The sequence below is a fragment of the Protopterus annectens genome, chromosome 2.part1 (genome assembly GCF_019279795.1).
Source record: "Protopterus annectens isolate FY-2018-M chromosome 2.part1, PAN1.0, whole genome shotgun sequence".
Lineage (NCBI taxonomy): Eukaryota > Metazoa > Chordata > Ceratodontiformes > Protopteridae > Protopterus > Protopterus annectens.
This window is the reverse complement of record NC_056729.1, coordinates 349,691,724-349,712,199: the sequence shown is the minus strand read 5'-3', so window position 1 is coordinate 349,712,199 and position 20,476 is coordinate 349,691,724. Positions and strand designations below refer to the sequence as shown.

General features: G+C 45.6%; 1 protein-coding gene across 1 annotated transcript in view; it reads right to left on the bottom strand.

Moving 5' to 3' along the window:
- Nucleotides 1-20,476, bottom strand: part of LOC122794056 (ligand-dependent nuclear receptor corepressor-like protein) — a 1,533,107-nt gene that overhangs the window by 443,754 nt on the left and 1,068,877 nt on the right. The window contains exon 3 of the mRNA XM_044062184.1: nucleotides 8,558-8,815. Within this exon, the coding sequence (XP_043918119.1) occupies nucleotides 8,558-8,815 (258 nt within the window). The remainder of the gene's footprint in view (nucleotides 1-8,557; nucleotides 8,816-20,476) is intronic.

Below are 20,476 nucleotides of genomic sequence, written 5' to 3'. Positions count from 1 at the left end.
GTCTTATATTCTTTGCCCCTCTAAGAAACTGCTTGAACAAAGGATGAAAACAAAGGTGGGTCACAATCATAATGAGCTGAAATTGCTGCAGCATGAATCTTAATGGAAGAGAAGGACAAACCTTTGTCCAATAACTCAGTAAGATATTGAAGAGCCACACTCAAATTAGGCTCAGAAATCTCCAAATTCTTTGCTGTACTCCAAAATAAAAATCTCTTCCATTTGTCTGCACCTTCCTTGTACTAGGTCTTCTAGCTTCCATAATCACATTTAAAACTTGCTGAGGAAGTTGAGACCTGCTGTGCTTCAAGAGAGAATATGCCAGGCTGTTAGATGAAGAGAGTGAAGCTTGACATTGAGCAGATGACCATCCTTCTGAGATAACAGATGAGGAATCAGAGGTAAAGGCCATGGAGGCTTCCTTACCAGACTCCGTAGTAGTGGATACCAGTGTTGCCGAGGCCAATCTGGAGCTATCAAAATCATCCTTGGCCTGTCTTGTCTGACCTTTAATAATACCTTTGGAAGAAGAGGCAGAGGTGGAAAGGCATAGACATGAAGGTTTTTCCAACTGAAAGACAGAGCATCCACTTTCCAAGCTGTGTGATGAAACCCCTTTGTGCAATACTTTGGCAGCTGGTGGTTTAGTGGAGAAGCGAACAGATCTATGTCTGGAGTTCCCCATGACACTGTCAATTTCTGAAATACATGAAGATCCAGTTTCCACTCGTGGGGATCCATGATTTGTCTGCTTAACACATCTGCTAGGAGTTCTGTGCTCCTGGCAGAAACCTTGCCTGAAGAGTTAGTTGCAGGCTTAACGCAGTCTCCCATAAAATCATTGCTTGCCTGCATAGAGGATAAGAATGTGTTCCCCCTTGCTTGTTGATGTACCACATGACAGTTGTGTTGTCTGTTAGAATCAACACCTGCCCTGGAAGAAGTAACTCCTTGAAAGCCATCAATGCAAACTGGACTGCTAACATCTCCTTCATGTTGATATGTAGATGCTGTAGTCTGGCAGGCCACTTGTCTTGTATCCACTTTCCATTTAGATGAGCTCCCCAAGCAGTGTCCGAGGCATCTGTCGTTAAAATCTGTCTCGCCTCTGGGCGGGTCACAGAGAGTCCCTTGTTTAGGTGACATTCCTGAGCCCACCACAAGAATTCCTTTTGAAGGCAAGGTATTATTTGAATGACAGTGTCCAAATCCTGGCAGTGCTGTGTCCATACATTATTGAGATACCATTGCAGCTTCCTCATATGCAGTTTGGCATTGGGAAGCACCAGAATACAAGATGCCATGAACCCTAATGCTTGAAGGACTGTCCTTGCAGTCAGCACGGACTGATGAGATAGTTGATGGAAGTAAAGTGACAGACTCTTTTGTTTGTCCGGGGTTAAAAAGGCCATCTGGGCTGCTGTATTCAGTCTCACACCCAGAAAGCACATGTCTTGAGAGGGTACTAGACTGGACTTTATTTCGTTCACAGAATACCCCAGGCATCTTAGCACTGCTATGACATATTCCAGATGCTGTAGAAGGTCTTCCTTTTCTTGAGCCAGAATCAGGCAGTCGACCAAGTAAGGATAGATTTGAATGCCTTGAAGCCTGAAGTAAGCTACCACTGGAGCCAGAACCTTTGTGAATACTCTGGGCGCAGTAGATAAGCCAAAGGGCAATGCAGAGAACTGATAATGAAAATCTCCAGTTCGAACCGCAGATACTTTCTGCAACCTAGCCTTATAGGCACATGAAGGTAAGCTTCCTTGAGATCCAAAGTTACCATCCAGTGATCTTTGCCCAGCAAAGGTAACAGTTGTTGTAACGTCAACATCTTGAACTTGGGAATGTCCAGAGAAGTGTTGAGGATAGATAAATCCAAAATTGGTCTCCACGTGTTCCCCTTCTTTGGTACTAGGAACAGGCGAGAATAAAATCCGAAGCCCCTTTCTGATACAGGGACTGGCTGAATGGCCCCTATCTGGAGTAACTGAGAAATTTGCTTGTGAGCCTCTTTTCTTTGTGGAGGAGGAACATCTGGCATGCCTTTGAAAGGGGGCAGTGTGTGGAAATAAAATCTGTAACCGTGATGAATGATATCCAGCACCCATCTGTCTTGAGTGACTAAATCCCAATTTTCTTTGAAAAGAGACAGTCTTCCTCCCAAAGGAGCTGCCAGACGAGAATCCACTGGCAGCTGAAAAGGCAGGTCATTGGGTCTGCTTACGAAAGGACTGACCCCTGCCCTCACCAGAAGTCTGAGCAGGTGAACTGTCTGATCTAGGCCTAAAGAACCTTGAGCCCTGCCCCTACCACGTCTAGACCTACCCCTAGACTGGGAACCATAAGCAGGATATGTCCACCCCTTAGCAGGCCAATTTCTACTAAACTTGGAGGCTGCACCTGCAAAAATCTTTAACAGTCTGCATAGACTTAGCTTTGTCCTCCATTTTCTTTAAAACTGCTTCCACAGGCGGTCCAAACAACACATCAGACTGTAAAGGAGCATCCAAAATCCTGGTCTTAACATGCTCAGCTAAATTCTGATCCTTCAACCAGGCATGTCTGCGAAGGACAGAACTAGTAGCAGCCACCCTCGAGGAGGCCTGAACAGCATCAAAACCACACTGCAAAGAATGCTTACCCACTTGTTCAGACACATGAACCAAATCCAGCAATTCTTTACACTCAATACCTTCCGCCAAAGCATCCACCTTAGATTTCAATTGTGAAAGGAGATAATTCTGATATTTTAGCATATGAAACTGACAATTCAACGCGGTCATGGCTAGAGTGGAAGAAGTGTATACTTTCTTACCCCACCTATCCAAAGCCCTTGCCTCTTTATCAGAGGGTACAGGATTTTTAACCACAGAAGCTTTAACACCTTTAGGCCCCTGAGAAACAGTTTCTGGGTCCGCCCTAGGACTCTTAAACAAATACTTATGAGCTTCGGGCACCCTATAACACCTATCAGGCTTAACAGGAGCAGGAGGCAAGGAGTCAGGGTTCAGGGAAGCCTCTGCAAAAACATCCTCCACCACATTCAACACAGGAGGAATAGCTAAGGGCCTATGCTGGGGTAAAAACAAGAATTCCCTAAGTCTTTTCCTGGAATCAGAGTAATCCTGGCCTTCCCATTTAAAGTGCTCCCTCATGGAGTGAAGAGTCTCTGAAAAAGAAAAATCCTCAGGAGGAGAAGCTGTAGGAGTGGAATCATCCACATCAGAATCAGAATAAGTAGGGAACTCTAGCAAGTCTTCCACAGAAGACTCTGAAGCCTGTGAACACTGTTCAAAACTATCAAACTCCTGGTCCACCCTAGGCCTCTTATCAGGCGGGGGCATAGAACCTCTAATCAGAGTAATCAAATCTTCTGCCATTTTAAGCATATGTTTCTTAGGCACAGAGCCGAAATGCTAGGAGAAGCCCCACAGAAGCTGAACTTGGCCTACCTCTAAAGAAGCTTTGGCAACAGAAGGAGAGGCCCTAACTACCTTGGGAAGAGAGGGAAGAACAGTTACCTGAGAAGCCCCCTCAGCCTGGCCTACCTCCTGAGAGGGCACATCCTGTAACAGTAAAGTATCAGCCTGAGACTCCATAGAGACTCCTGGCAAAACCTCTGGCTCCCTGAGCCTTCTAAAGAACCGGCGTCCGGGACTGCCGGGTTCCTCACCCCTAGGCTTCACTGTTTTGTCCTTGCGCTTCTTGGATGAAGCCGGAGCATCCGGCGGCATATTATAATTGCAACGCTTCCCAAACACTAACCTAGCACAATCTTGTCTCCTCTTAATTGTGCCTTTGTTAAATCTAGCACAAGAGCGCAACCAACAACGTCGTGCTCAGGCCCTAAACAAGGTATACACAATGTATGATAATCCCTATGCGGTATCTGCTTCCCACAAGAAATACAGTTATTCACTTTTTCTGACATCCGGTTAAATACTGAGGCAAGAAAAAACCAAAATGTTCCCCAACGGGGTTACTTAGCCAACTCTGTTTCGGTCTGAAACTCCGGTTTCGGAAAATCTCAGAACGCCAACCTGCACTCGCAAAATTGCTTCTGCATCGGACCATGCGGCAAAAAAGACTGAGGAAATGACGCCGGTCATGCGCATTAGTACCCTGCCGTACTGACGCCAGTCTAAGGCGCCATGACCGACGTCAGCCTTATACTCTGGTATTCGGGCCGACTGGGACGCGGACTATACCCAATAGTCAGGACTGCAGCAATGGAAGATGAAGAACATTGGCAGGGCAATAAGTAGGATTTTCCGTAGTTGATCGAGATGCCCAATTGAGTGCAAAGATTTATTGTGTAATCCCTGGCTTGAAGAAGCTGATGCCTGGTGGTGGCTGAAAGGAGCCAGTCGTCGAGATACGGAAACACCTGGAATTCTTGACGTCTCAGGTGAGCCGTGACCACTGCCATACATTTGGTGAACACTCTGGGGGCTGTAGTGAGACCAAAGGGCAGGGCTCTGAATTGGAAATGACTGGACCCCAGCCGAAAGCGGAGAAACCTTCTGGAGCGTCTGTGAATTTTTATGTGATAGTACGCATCCTGAAGATCTATTGAGCACATCCAGTTGTCCTTCTGTAAGAAGGGCAGAACTGACTGAAGTGTGACCATTCGGAATCTTGTCTTTCTCACAGACTTGTTGAGTCTGCTGAGATCCAATATTGGTCTCCAGTCTTTTTGGGGACCAAAAAGAACCTTGAGTAGATTCCGGGCTCTGAATGGTCTGTTGTAACTGTCTGAATGGCTCTTTTTTGCAGAAGTTTTAAAACTTCTAACTCTGCAATTTCCCTTAGACCGGGTGGTACATCTGGAAGGGAATTTGAGTGAGAGAAGGAGTTTCCTCGAAAGGAATTTTGTAACCCTCGGATATGATCGACTGTACCCATCTGTCTTGAGTTAGGAAAGCCAGGCTTCTGGGTACAGCGATAGTCTTCCCCCGACTGCCTCCAAGGATGGACAGTCGGGCAACATCTCAGGGATGCTGAAAGGGCTTGTCAGAGAGAGGCTCTCTGCTTCCCTGGTTTTGTGGACCCCCTCTGCCTCTAGAGCGGCGTCTGTTATTGTTACCCCTCTGCCTCTAGGGGTAAACTGACCACGTGAATCCGGCGTGACTCCTTGGGATTTGCGGAACCACATTTTGCCACCCTTCTAGGGTAAGGTCTAGAAGGGGTGGAAAAACGGACCCCTACGGCAGAAAGAGTCTAGCCGTCCTGCTCACACCTGGTCAATGTTTCCTTCACTTGAGGGCCAAACAAAGCTGACCCATCAAAGGGAGAGTTTGTGAAGGACGCCTTAAAGGGATCTGCAAAATTACAGAGCCACATCCAGGCTTGCCGTCTAAGAGCCACACCTGTACCTGCGGCCCTACTCGCTCCATCTGCTGCATATGATATCAGTCGCATGGAGGAGTTAGCAATAGAATTAAGGGTTCCTAGCTGAAGCAATTTTTCTTGAGCCCCTGCAGCTGTGGGATCCTGTACTACTTCACCTAGCTCCTTAAGGATATCCCTTTGGAGTCTGGTGAAGTGACATAAGTAGTTCAGCGAGCGCATAGCAAAGGTCGCTGAAGAGAACATCCGCTTACCATACCTATCCATGGTCCTAGAGTCTTTATTAGGAGGATGGACAGGTACGGAAGGATCTGCAAGTTCCTTCTTAGTGGCAGCCGCCACCACCATGGCATCAGCAGGGACACCTTTCGTAAGGAATTGCTTGTCCGAAGGGGCAGTAATAAATTTAGACGGCCTCCTAGGAACTGGCTCTACAGAGTCAGGAGCAGCCCAAGCCTTTCGAGCAATAACCTGCATAAGGGGTTCGAAAGGCAGAGACACCAAGGAGGTGGAGGGCCGAGATCCAAACGCCTCCAGGTATACCGACTCATCCTCAGAGGGATTATTGGAGGGCCAGTTTCCCCCTCTGTTTAAGGAGTTCTAGGATGTCTGAAAGGAGACATCCTCAGAGGGGATCTTGGGGATCCCTCCGACTCATCTAAGTCGGTATCTGAAGTGATAGACTCGGGGAGTCTACGTGTTTCCTCTTACAGGTCCTCTGCGGAGGATCCCCTGACTGATCAGGAGAATCCTCGGAAGAGGGGTTCTTCCCAGTGGGGAAACCTGAGGCGGAGGATCTCTGGGTCCGGGAGCAAGAGAGATGGCAGAGATATCGACAGGCACCGAGGGAGGAGCTAAGGGAACAGACTGCTGGCTGAGTCCAGTGGCCAGCACACTCTTCATCACCTCGAGGCTCCCTCCCAGGGAGGTCCGAGAGAACCCGCTCGAAGAACCAGGAACTCCAGGGCCCACCGAAGGGAAGGCTCGAGGCAGATGTCGGAGCCGAGCTCACCAAGGCCGAGGCTCCAAGGGGAAGAGTGGGGTCGCACAAGGGTTCGATGCCACTCACCCCTCGGAGGAGACCACGGAAGCCCGACCACGAATCCCTCTAAGGAAGGTCTCGAAGAGGAGATAAGAGTAGAGGCTGTGGGAGCAGAAGGGGGGGGGTATCTGTCCCTCAGCCATAGCAGAAACTATTCCCGAAGACTCCAGCTCCAAACTCTGAGGTAGAGTCAAGGAGGAACTGCAAGGGTGTGGACCAATAGTCGCCTGTTGAGACGGACTATGTAGCATCTGGGCCAGTGCCTGTGATTTTAATAATCTACTGACCACCCTCTCTAAATCATGGTCAGAAAGCCTGGATGACCTGGATGATCAGCTCCGATGGCTCCGTTCGAGAGGCCGGAGCCGAGAGTATCGGTTCCAAGGAAGGGGACCTGGACCTCTTCCTCGAAGGAACCATCGGAGCCGAAACCATGGATGCCGTCGAGCAGACAACTTTCGGCAGCGACAGAAGGTCTCGATGCATCGGCCGGAGCCGATACAGACATAAAGGTGTCGGAGCCGGGCGGGCGCCGACACAAGCCTGGGCCACATGATGGCCGGAACCAATCGGAGCCGACACGGATGTGACCGAAGTATCGGCACCGATAGCCATCGGTGCCGAGGGTTTGTAACCAGGATCGGCTCCAGCCGAGAATCTCGACTCTGAAAGAGTCGGAACCGAGGCCGCAGGCTTAGACACAGAAGCCTGGGCCTTGGAAGACTTGGAAGTCTTACTCGGGGCCGACTTAGCCGGAGAGCCCTCCGGTTTAAGTAGGTCCCTCAAAATCAATTTGTTTCTCCTCTCCTGCAGGACTCTCTGGCTAAAGGAATGACAAATCGCACAGGAGTCCTGCAGGTGGAGAGGTCCCAGGCAGTATAAGCAAGAAGTGTGACCGTCTGTCAGAGACATCTTCTGACAGCACGAGTCACACTTCTTAAAGACCGAGACCCTTTCCTTGGACATGGTTGCAAAAACACACACACACACAACACAGTCCCAAGAAACAGTTATCCCAAAAATAATCAGATAACTAACCTCTCACACACACACACACACACACACACACACACACACACACACACACCCTAACAAGGGGGGGGGGGGGTGGGAGGGGAGAAGGCCTGACTAAAAATATAAAGGAGTGAGGGATTTTCTAGTCAGAAAGGGACTTAATCTAACTAAAAACGTTAAAAATAAAGTTTTAAGATGAAAAAGGGGCAAAAACAGTAATATCTAAATCACTTACCAGGAGCTGGCAAAAGGAGGACCTCATCAGCGAAGCGGCAAACGAGATCTGGGTACTTACCGCCTTGCATCATGGGATATGGGGCTGCCTCGAGCTGGTAAAAGTGACTCTCGAGCTTAGCAAGTGCCGAGGATCGGCTCCGAACCCATCAAGCAAGAATGAAGGCGAGATTGACAACTTAACATTGTACATTTTAGTTTGAAACATGCACTGGTGCTTACAGGCAAGGAAATAAGATGCTGCTTTTCTTATTTCTTTCTGGGAACAGACACTGGCCCAGTGGTTATAACTTAACTACTGTGAGTTTCCTGAAAACAAGACTCGACATTACCTAGAGCTGAACGAGTACTACAGGAAGTGCTACAATATATGCAGTCAGTGTGAGGCATATCTAGCAAGGGCATGACTCTTCCTAGCCACTGGCTGTCAAAGTATCAAGAGACAGGCAAAACAGTTCTAACACCTTACTTCACAGATGCCACTGATCTTGTTTAGTAGCACTTGGATAATGCTAATAAACTTCAAGATATCAAAAAGGATTGATAAAACTCCTCAAACAAACACTCAACATAGCTGTGAACCCCTGAAAGTCAGCTTGATGGTCACTTGTGTAACCTGAAATGTTTTAATTAATTAGTTGACTTTTAAAGGCTGTATGTCAAGAAAGGACAAAATGCAAAAAAGTGAAGGTTAAACACATTAATGGGGAGGGGGATTCAGAAAGGTTACAAGGTGCACACAATATCTATCCCTTGAGGCAATCCTTCTTTATTCAAAGAGAGCACTACCAAAGTGCTTTAGTTGTTTATTCACTCAGAAATTTTACACATTGTGTACATCTCATGTAATCTTTATGGATCCCACACAAATTTTTTGGATGATAAACCAAAAACAGTCATAGGAAATCATACCTTGCACAGCACGATGTTGTTGGGTTCTAGTCACAGTGAGGTCTAGAGGTCCATCTTGTTCTCGCAAAGAGGTCTTTTCGGTATGATTACCCTGAAAACCATTGCAAAGTCTGTCTGGTTTTGCAGACGATTCTGTACTAGTCTCTTCCATCTGACTGCTTTTAGCAATGTACTCCATTGCAAACTGTTGTATCATATTTTTCATTAATTCCTGAGCAACTAGTGGAATGTTAGGGGGATCACAGTTCTGAGGAAAATCTACAGAATGTAAAACAAGTAATAGATCAGTACAGAGTGAATATAAGTATGATATAAATATTCAGAATAAAATCAAAAATTGTGCCGTATCTTTCCTTACAGAAGTCCATAGGTTCTCAAATAAGAGTGTGATTTATATATGTGATTTCTAAAAGGAAGCAATATAAAAATCTTAACATAAAATCTAACAACTCAGTTGTTCTACAGCACTTGTCAGTACATTACTTCAGTTTAAGAATTCAAGAATGAACTGCAACCTATGCAAATAAGAGTTATCATGACTGATGTTCATGAGTTCAGCAAAGTTCTAATGCAACTACATAATAAATGTTAATGATTTAAATATAAAGGTCATAACACCTCAAAGACTGAAGTCCCAGAAGTTGTGGTTACAGAGGACTTTTAAGCTTCAACTACAAACACGGTTCACAGTTTGATCCTATTTTTTGTATAAAAATGATTTACTTGCCAGAACTATGACAACACTTCTGCATCTTAATCATTAACAGGCAATCAAACCAGGGTCAGTAACTGCATACTGTAGGGAGGTTAAATTTAAACATCTTAGAATTATTTGCCTTGTCAAGGTAGGCCAAGGAACCATCTCAAAAAGGCCCATTAGAGACAGTAAGGAAAGAAAAGGGTTAAGGAAACCAAGGACATTTCGCTTTTATTTATTTACTTAAATATTTGTTAAGCAGGAACAAGGGATTGCCACAACGTTCTTTCCAGTCTTAACCCAGGCTCTCTCAAGAGCAATGAGATGAAGACATAAAAAAAATAAACAATGACTACAGAACAACATTAAAAACAACATTAACAGTACAAAAAAAGTACAGTTTTGTACCTACCATAAATGTAGATGTTCGAGTGTTCACCCTGCTGCAGTCATCACACTTGGTTATCCTGCCATCAGGCGGTCCCGCAGTCGGCCTGAGTTCCAAAGTCTTGGTCCGGTGTCGGTTGCTGTCGCTTCTTCCCTGACGTCAGTGCGCCAGGGGTATATAACAGGCATCAGACGCCATTTTCTTCAGTTTTTCTTGCCCCAGATGTCAGGTGCCCCCAATAGGTAGGCAAAATATATACATAGCTATATAAAAAAATACATATAAAAATAAAACAATACCTTCAGGCACAAGCAAATACACCACAGAGGTTGTGTAGGATAGAGTGGGATAGATAAGTCCAGCTAGTTCAGAGGGGATGGAGGGAGGGTAACCTGGACTGCAGCAAGGTGAACACTCTAACATCTACATTTATGGTGGGTACAAAACTGTACTATGTTCATCGTGTTACCCTGCTGCAGTCATCACACTTGGGTTGAATCCCAAAGCTAAGGATGGGTGGTGGAGTTAAACAGGGTTAGAGGAAGCTAATAGGCCCTGCAAAACTGCAGTGGCAAAACAAGCTCTAGTCTTAGAATATAGAGGTAAGTGATAGTGTTTGGTGAAGGTGTGCACTGAACTCCAAGTTGCAGCTTCCAGAATATCCTTGGTTGGCACCCCCCCTGAGAAAGGCTGCTGATGTAGCTGTAGCCCTGGTGGAGTGGGACCTAATGTTAGCAGGTACCTGTTTCCTATGATGCGTGTAGCAGAAACGTATGCAATGTCCTATCCATTTTGAAATGGTCTGTTTTGAGATAGCTTTTCCTTGTGATCCTGCAGCATAGGCTACAAAGAGCTGGTCAGATTTTCTGTAAGCCTTAGTTTTATCCAAGTAGTAACGTAAATTGCCTGTGAATGTCCAAAGAGTGCAGGAGTCTTTCTCCTTTGTTCTGGGGATTTGGGAAAAAGGTGGGCAAATGAATTGTTTGGTTTAGGGCCACACTGGATACCACCTTTGGCATAAAGGAAGGGTTAGTTCGTAGAGAGACTCTGTCTTGATGAAAAATGAGGAAAGGCTCCACTGCCATTAGTGCCTGTAGTTCTGAGACTCTTCTAGCTGAAGTTATTGCTAGTAGCAGGGCAGTTTTCCAGGAAAGAAATTTTAAATCAGCTGAAAAAGCTGGTTCAAAGGGCGGCAGTGTAAGCTTTTCCAGAACAAAGTTGAGATCCCGAGTAGGTGTTGGTGCTCTCCTGGGCAGTCTTATGTTCTTAGCCCCTCTGAGGTACTGTCTTAGTAGTGGATGTGAAAATAAAGGAGGATCCGTGTTGTAATGAGCTGAAATTGCTGAGGCGTGGTTCTTAATAGATGAGTTAAATATTGTAGAATCTGAGGAATGTTTGGATCAAGGGGACTTTGGCCTTTAGCCTGGTTCCAGGTGCAAAATCTTTTCCATTTGTCTGAATAGGTTTCCTGGTGTTGGGCCTCCTGGCCTCCAGAATGACATCCATAACAGCTTCGGATAGAGGTGTTGGCTGGTTGTTTAGGTAATTTGCCATGCAGCCAGGTTTAAAGTCTTGAGCTGGCTGTGTAGAATCTGACTGTCTCGCTGGGTGAGCAGGTGAGGAATCTGTGGTATAATCCATGGTGGGCCGTGGGCCATGTTCCTTAGAATTGGATACCAGTGCTGGCGTGGCCAGTCTGGTGCAATGAGTATCATTTGTGGCCTCTCTAATCTGACTTTCAGCAGTACCTTTGCTAGAAGAGGCAGTGGAGGAAAGGCATACACTGTTAATGTTTTCCAACTGAATGAGAGGGTGTCCACTTTCCAAGCTTGTGGATAGAATGTCCTTGTGCAAAATTTTTGAAGTTGGTAGTTTTGGGGGTTGGCAAACAGATCTATGTCTGGGTGTCCCCATTTTTGAGTTATCATTGCAAATACTTGTGGATCTAGTTTCCACTCGTGGGGATCCATGATGTTTCTGCTTAGGTCGTCTGCCAATGTGTTTTTCTTTCCTAGCAGGAATTGTGCTTGTAATTGAACCTGGTAAAACAGTGCTGTGTTCCACAAGGTCATTGCTTGCCTGCATAGAGGGTAGGAATGTGTGCCCCCTTGCTTGTTTATGTACCACATTACTGTAATATTGTCTGTCTTTATTATTAGTTGTCCTGGGTGTAAGAGGTCCTTGAAAGCTGTTAGGGCATTCTGTACTGCTAGCATTTCTTTTTGATTGATATGCAGATGCCTTTGATCTGTAGTCCATTTGCCCTGAATGCAATGTCCTGCCATGTGTGCACCCCAGGCATAGTCCGATGCATCTGCTGTCATAGTTTGCCTGGCTGTGGGTAAGGTGAAAGGCTGACCCTTGTTGAGGTGACATGCCTGTGCCCACCATAGAAACTCCTGTTGAAGGCAGGGAATGAGTGGTATCATTGTTTCCAAGCTGTGGCTGTGCTGAGTCCATACGCTATTCAGGTACCATTGTAATTTCCTCATATGCAGTTTTGCAAATGGTATTAGTAGTATGCAAGATGCCATGAATCCCAAGGCCTGCAGAATTTTTCTTGCAGGGAGTTGGGTCTTTGTTGTCATTATTTTGAAGTATTGAGTCAGCTGTTGTTGCTTGTCTGGCATAAGATAAGCCATCTGGGCCGTTGTATTCAAGCTGGCACCCAGGAATATTATGTTTTGTGAGGGCACTAGTTTTGATTTCTTTTCGTTTACTGTGTACCCTAGGCAACTTAGAAGGTGTTTGACAAATGCCAGATGCTTTAATAGAATGTCCTTGCTTTCTGCTTGAATAAGGCAGTCGTCCAAGTATGGGTATATTTGAATTCCTCTTTGTCTGCAGTATGCAATTACTGGTGCTAGGCATTTTGTGAAGACCCTGGGTGCAGTAGATAAGCCAAAGAGCAGTACAGAGAATTGATAATGGGTTGAACCTACAATGAAGCGGAGGTATCTTCTGCAATTTTGTCTGATAGGGACATGCAGGTATGCCTCCTTGAGGTCCAATGTTACTAGCCAAGCATTCTTGCCCAACATGGGAAGAAGCTGCTGTAGTGTTAGCATCTTGAATTTTGGTACTTGTAGATAGGTGTTCAGAATTGAAAGATCCAGAATGGGTCTCCATGCTTTGTCTTTTCCTGGGACTAGAAAGAGTCTTGAGTAAAATACTTGTCCTTGCTCCTGTGTAGGTACCCGTTGAATGGCTCTCATGTCCATGAGAGCAGTAATTTGTTTTTGTGCCTCTGCCCTCTGATTTGGTGGCAGGTTTGGCATTCCTTTTATCCTTGGCAAGGTATGAAAGTGGAATCTGTATCCTTGTGAGACAATGTTTAGGACCCATTTGTCTTTTGTGATGATGTGCCAGTTGTCTGCAAAAAGTGCTAATTTTCCTCCCAAGGGAGCTGCCAAGAGAGATTTGCTTGGTAGTTTGAGGATTGAGTCATTGTGTTTGTCTTCTGCTAGCTTGGGGCCTGTCTTCTCCTCCTTTCTGGGTAGCAGTACCCCATTGGCGAGGTTTGTAAGGGCCTTGTGACTGACCTCTGCCCCTTGAGCATCTGTATTTGCCTCTCTGTGATCTGTCAGAAGCTGGAAAGGACCAGTTTTTTGTTGGCCAATTTCTGCTGAAACGAGGGGGGTTGTACCTGCAAAAAATCCTTGACCATCTGCATAGACTTTGCCTTATCCTCCATTTTCTTTAAAACCTCTTCTGCTTTGACACCAAATAATACATCCTGCTGTAAAGGTGCATCCAATAATTTTGCCTTAACATGATTAGGTAGGGCTTGTTCTTTTAACCAAACATGTCTACGTATGACAGACCCAGTAACAGTTGCTCTACAGGAAGCTTCCAATAAATCAAATCCACATTGTAAAGTATGTTTGCCCACCTGTTCAGCTGCATGCAACAGATCCTGCATTTCCTTGAATTCAGACTGTTCAGAATGTGTGCTCATTTTTTGTTTTAATTGAGACATTAGGAATGGCTGATATTTTAGCATGTGAAACTGACAATTTAAAGCTCTCATAGCCAGAGTAGCTGAGGTGTATATCTTCTTTCCCCATCTATCTAGGGCTCTGGAATCCCTTTCAGAGAGCACAGGATTTTTAGCCATAGAAGCTTTAGCCCCTTTGGGACCCTGGGAAATTGTTTCTGGGTTAGCCACAGGGCTTTTATAAAGGAATTTGTGTGAGTCAGGTACTCTGTAGTACCTGTCTGGTTTGGCTGGAGCAGGAGGTAGAGAGTCTGGATTTATACTAGACTCCAAGTAAACATCATCCACAATGTCTAAAACTGGAGGGATAGCAAGTGGTCTGTGCTGGGGTAGTCAAAGGAACTCTCGGAGCCTTTTCTTAGAATCAGAGTAGTCCTGGCCTTCCCAGTGGAAATGTTCCCTCATGGTATGTAAAGTTTCCCCAAAGGAGTAGTCTTCAGGGGGAGTTGCTGAGGGAATAGAGTCTTTAGCATCAGAGTCTTCATAAGGGGGAAAAGTGTAATCCTGTTCCTCAGAAGAATATGAGGAAATAGAAACCTGGTCAGAGGAAGCATAATCCTCCTCTTGTCTTGGTCTTTTATCTGGAGGGGGATGGGAACCCCCGATTAAGGTAATCAAATCTTCAGCCATCTTAAGCATCTGTTTCTTAGGCATGGGGCCATGAACCGTAGACTGATGTACAGTCTTTTTTGGAGTTTTAAGCTTAGCATAAGATTTAATGGTGAGTGTAGTCGGTCTAAAGACACCTTCTGCAACCGAAGGTGTTTCTACTGCACCGGAATCTCCTTCTGCTCCGGTGTCGGAAGGGCCTAATGAGGATGGCTGCGACGGCCTAGTACACTTCACTTGAGAATCCGCAGCTGTCTGGGGTTCCAATTCTGCGGTCGTCAGGGGCTGCGTAGGTGCCTCACTGAAAACCGGAGAACCGGCGACAGGCCCAGCAGAGGCCTCGGAGTCTGGCTGCCTGTCCTTATCCTTGCCTTTTTTATGCATGCCGGTCGTCTGCTGCTCCGACGGCATGATATAATTAAATTAAATTTCCTACCAAAGTAATGTCATGCGAAGTCAAAACGGCATTTGATAGTTTGTTTATTAAACCTAGCACAAAACCGACAACCTGTGATGTCGTGGTCTGGGCCTAGGCAAGGAATACAATAAGAATGGAAGTCCTTATGAGGTATTTGCTTCCCACAAGAAATGGAATTGTTAACTTTTTCTGACATCGGACTGAGGCAAGAAAAGGTTCCCCAATGGGGTACTTAGCTTTATTGAAGACTTCGGACTGAAATTTGATTTGAAAATCTCAGGTGTCGGCCGACCGGCACTTGCGAACTGCTTCTGCTTCGGGCACAGTGTGGCAAGAAAGACTGAAGAAAAAGTCATGACCACCATATGACAAACACTGATACTTAGTGTTGAGCATATTCTAGTATGAATCACAGCCTTTGTTATTATAAAAATGCACTAAATCTTTGGCCTGTACAGTGGATAACAGATTTTATGCTGAATGCAATACCTACACATGAACAGATGCACACCCACACAATTGCAGTCTCCCAGTGATGAAGTAATTACACTATTTTAAAGGTGTCTACTAAACAGAGCTTAGGATAGCTTCACAAGTTTATATGAGAAGGCTGTCTCATGGGTGATTTCTTACCCTTAATTTAATTAATCTAACTTGTTTGTTTCAAGGGTCAAACCATATCTGACAAACAAAATCAGAAAAAAAAAACATCGCCTTTAGCTTCCTTATACAAACCCTCATCTACATATCTCCCATACTTGTATACTAATCAACCTAATCTCCTGTTGTAATGCTGCAACAAACGAGCAAAATCTGCAGCTAACCTCTCTCACAAATCCCAATGTCTGGCTCTTAAAAACTAAACTGGATTGAACTTAAATACCACTTAACTTCATCCCACTACTCAGCAACCATAAATGTATATACAAAAAATAGACAAAGTACAGTTTTGTACCTACCATAAATGTAGATGTCCGATAGATATGCAACTGCAATAATAACATATGGGTTGTCCTGCCTCAGGCAGCCCTCGGTCGGCCGGATTCCAAAGTCTGGGTCCGATGTCGGCTGATGTCGCATTTCTCTCCGACGTCAGAGCGGCTGGAGTACATAAGCATCAGCCGACGCCATTTTCTTCAGTGTTTCTTGCCCCAGATGCCAGGTGCCCTCCAAGGAAGGCTGTAATCAAATTGAAAGACAAAAACAGGATTCCAGACAAATAAATGAGCAATAAACAGATACACCATAACAGATATCCCCAGCTAAGAGAAACAGGGATAGGAGTGGACCCTAGGCATAGAGGGGTATGGAGGGAGGGAAAATCCGACTGCAGTTGCATATCTATTGGACATCTACATTTACGGTAGGTAGAAAACTGTACTATGTCCTTCAAGAATGCAACTGCAGTCATAACATGGGTAGAATACCATAGCTTAGCTGGGGGAGGAGGAATGCTCTAGGAAAAAGATGGTGTGGCAATCAAACCCTGCAGGACTGCCGAAGCAAAGCCTGCTCTGTATCTGGAGTACAGAGGGAGATTGTAGTGTTTGGAGAATGTATGCACGGAGCTCCATGTAGCAGCTTCTAGAATGTCCTTAGTAGGCACCCCTCTTAAGAATGCTGTAGAGGTGGCTGTAGCTCTGGTGGAATGTGGTCTGACATTGGCTGGAACAGTCTTTCCATGAAAGGAATAACAGAATCTGATGCAATGTCCAATCCATTTTGAAATAGTCTGTTTTGAAATTGCTTTTCCTTGGACTGCAGGGGCGTAAGCTACAAAAAGTTGTTCAGACTTCCTACTGGTCTTGGTTCTGTCCAGGTAGTATCGAAGTTGTCTGTGAATGTCCAGGGTATGTAACAGTCTTTCCCCCTTATTCTCAGGATTGGGGAAGAAAGCAGGCAGATGAATAGCTTGATTTAAAGAAACCCTAGATACCACCTTTGGCATAAAAGTAGGGTTGGTCCTTAATGAAACCCTGTCTCTGTGGATACCAGTGTTGTCTTGGCCAGTCCGGAGCTATTAGGATCCCCTTGGGTCTCTCTGCTTTGATCTTTAGTAATACTGAGGTCATCAGTGGCAGAGGTGGGAATGCATAGATTTTTAGGAAGTTCCAGTTGAATGAGAGAGCATCTATTTTCCAAGCTTGTGGATGGTATGTCCTTGAGCAGAATTTTTGTAGATGATGGTTGAGGTGAGAGGCAAACAGGTCTACTTCTGGCCTGCCCCATGTCGAAGTGAGCTGTGTGAAGATCTTCGGATGTAACCTCCACTCGTGTGGATCTGTGAAATTCCTGCTTAGGCTGTCCGCCAGCACATTGTCTTTGCCTGGAACAAACTGGGATTGTAACTGAATGTTTAGGCTCAGTGATTTTCCCCAAAGATGCATTGTCAGTCTGCAAAGGGGGTAAGAATGGGTGCCCCCTTGCTTGTTTATATGCCACATCACAGTGGTGTTGTCTGCCCGTATCAGTAAATGGCCTTGCTGAAGTTGGTGTTGAAAGGCCTCGATGGCATGCATTACTGCCAGCATTTCCTTTTGGTTTATATGCAGATGTGTTTCCTTTGGAGACCATTGTCCTTGTATACACCTGCCTTCCATGTGCGCCCCCCATCCAAGGTCTGAGGCGTCTGTGGTCATGGTCTGTGTTATCTGTGGTTTTTTGAATGACATACCTGTGTTTGCCCAGCTTACCGAGGCCCACCATAGGAATTCCTTTTGTAGGCATGGAATGAGTGGTATGGTTGTCTCCAAGTTGTTGCTGTGCTGAGACCATAGGCTTTTTAGGTACCATTGAAGCTTTCTCATGTGTAGTCTTGCTAATGGAACCAGGAGAATGCAAGATGCCATGTAACCCAGGGCCTGTAGGAATCTCCTTGCAGTCATCTGGGTAAGTTTTGCCAAACCTTTGAAATAATGAGTTAACTTCTCTTGCTTGTCTTCTGTTAGGTAAGCCATTTTAGAGGCTGTGTCTAATTTGGCTCCTAAGAAGATTATTTGCTGGGATGGCTGAAGTCTTGACTTTTGGAAGTTGACTGTGTATCCCAGAGCTTGAAGTAATCGTATGACATAGTCCAAGTTTTTGTCAACATCAATTTGTCGTCCGCTTGTATGAGGCAGTCGTCCAGGTACAGGTAAATTTGGATCCCCTGGAGCCTGCAATGAGCAATTACTGAAGCCAGGCATTTTGTGAATACTCTGGGCGCAGTAGAGAAGCCAAATGGCAATGCTGAGAATTGATAATGCTCTGGCCCTGCAAGAAATCTGAGGTATCTTCTGCAGCTGTGTCTGATAGGGACATGCAGGTATGCCTCCTTGAGGTCCAGAGTAATCAGCCAAGACCCCTTGCCCAGCATGGGAAGGAGTTGCTGTAGAGTCAGCATTTTGAACTTTGGTACTATGAGAAAGGTGTTTAATGCGGACAAATCCAGTATTGGTCTCCATTGAGATTCTTTTCTTGGAACAAGGAACAGTCTTGAGTAAAACCCCTGTCCTTGTTCTTGTTGTGGAACTCTTTCTATTGCTTTCATCCGAGTCAGCAGAGATTTGCTTGATAGCCTCTGCCCTCTGGTTTTGTGGTAGGTTTGGCATGCCTTGTTTTCTTGGTAAGGTATGAAAATGGAACCTGTAACCTCGGTCTATAATGTCCAAAATCCATTTGTCCTTTGTCAATCTGTGCCAATTGTCTGCAAACAGAGATAATTTCCCACCCAAGGTAGCTTCTATTTGTTCCCTGGTAGGCAGAAGTAGAGGAAAGTCATTGAGATTGTGGCTGTGGGGCAGGTGAAACCCCTGTGTCACTTCTTTGGTTTGCTCTTCCTCGGCCACGTCTGTTTTTACCCCTTTGAAATTTTTCAGGATTAGGAAAGGACCAGTTTTTTGAAGGCCAATTCCTACTGAATCTGGGGGTTGAACCTGGAGGAAATCTTTCACCGTCTGAACTGATTTTGCTTTTTCCTCGATGGACTTTGTAACACATCCTTAGCATTAGCACCAAAAAGCTTGTTCTTTTCCAAAGGTGCATCCAGAAGCTTTGCCTTTACATGATCTGGTAGAGGTTGATCTTTTAACCATGCATGTCTACGAATGACTGCCCCTGTCATAGCTGCCCTACATGAAGCTTCCAGTGCATCATATCCACACTGCAGGAAGTGATTGCTTACTTGCTGAGAGTTATGTACAGCTTCCTGCAAAGACTTCCTGTCTAAAGGATCAGGAGAGGCCAATGTTTTCTGTAAATCTTCTAACAGGAAATCCTGATATTGTAACATATGAAAAAGGCAATTCAAAGCTCTCATAGATAAAGTAGTGGAGGTGTAAACCTTTTTACCCCATCTCTCTAATGACCTAGCTTCCCTGTTGGAGGGCAAAGGATTTAGAGGTGGAAGCTGAAACACCTTTAGGTCCCTGAGAAATAGTTTCCAAATCAGCAGTATGGGCCCTGAATAAATGGGAATGTGTTTCTGGGACCCTGTAATACCTGTCTGGCTTGGCTGGAGCAGGAGGAAGAGAATCAGGGGTAACACTAGAGTCAGAATATAAATCATCCAAAACATCAAGCACAGGAGGAATAGCTAAGGGCCTGTGCTGGGGCTTTTAAGGAAAGTTGAAGCTTTCTGGAATCAGAATATTCCTGGCCTTGCCACTTGAAATGTTCCCTCATGGTATGCAGAACTTCCCCAAAGAAATATCCTCAAGAGGGAGGCTGAGGGATGGAATCCTCTGCATCCGAGTCCTCATAGGTCTGGAAGAGCTCTTCCTGGCCATCAGAGTGGACAGAGTCCTCAGAATCTTCATCTGAAGGAATAGGGTCAGAGGGTTCAACCCGGGCCTTTTATCAGAAGGAGGCTGAGATCCTCTCTCAGGATGGGCCTGTGAACCTCTAATCATAGAAATTAAGTCAGCAGCCATAGTCATAATTTGTGTCTCTGGAGTAGGCTGAGGTAAGGCTTTAGCAGTAAGATGCTTGGTCTTGTTGGCTGCCTTAGCCCTAGTGTAGGCCTTAATAGACATGGCCATAGGAGGCCTGGCAGCTCCACGCAGGAGTGACCTTATCTACAGCAATGGTCTCGGCATTTCCTCGGTTTCGGTATCCGGAGGAAAATCAATAACTGGCGGAGTAATATCCGGAATCGTGGAATAACCGTCTCAGGGGAACACTCGCGGTAGGTTTTGGCGTGGAGTCGGTGGTAGACGGGCCGAGGATGTCGGTCCCGGTCTTTTCGTTTGGGGAGTTTGCGTCGGAAGTTCCGACGGCATTGTATAAGCAAATTCTTCGCCGAAAAAAATCTTCAGCGAACTCCGCCCGGCGCCTGAGAGTGCGCTTGTTGAAGCGAGCAGAGGCTACACATGCCGAGACGTCGTGGTCTGGGCCAAGGCAAGGAAGACAGTAAGACTGGAAATCCTTATGAGGTATTTGTTTACCACAAGAAAGACAATTGTTAACTTTTTCAGTAATTTCTGACATTGGCTGAGGCAAGAAAAGGTCCCCAACGGGGTACTTAGCTTTTTTGATGACTTCGGAATCGAAGAATACAGGAGCTGACCGACCGGCACTTGCGAACTGCTTCTGCTTCAGGCACCGCGCGGCAAGAAAGACTGAAGAAAATGGCGTCGGCTGATGCTTATGTACTCCAGCCGCTCTGACGTCGGAGAGAAATGCGACATCAGCCGACGTCGGACCCAGACTTTGGAATCCGGCCGACCGAGGGCTGCCTGAGGCAGGACAACCCATATGTTATGACTGCAGTTGCATTCTTGAAGGACATCTGTCCAAGTCTAAATCAAATCTTTCAAAAAATACACCTGCCA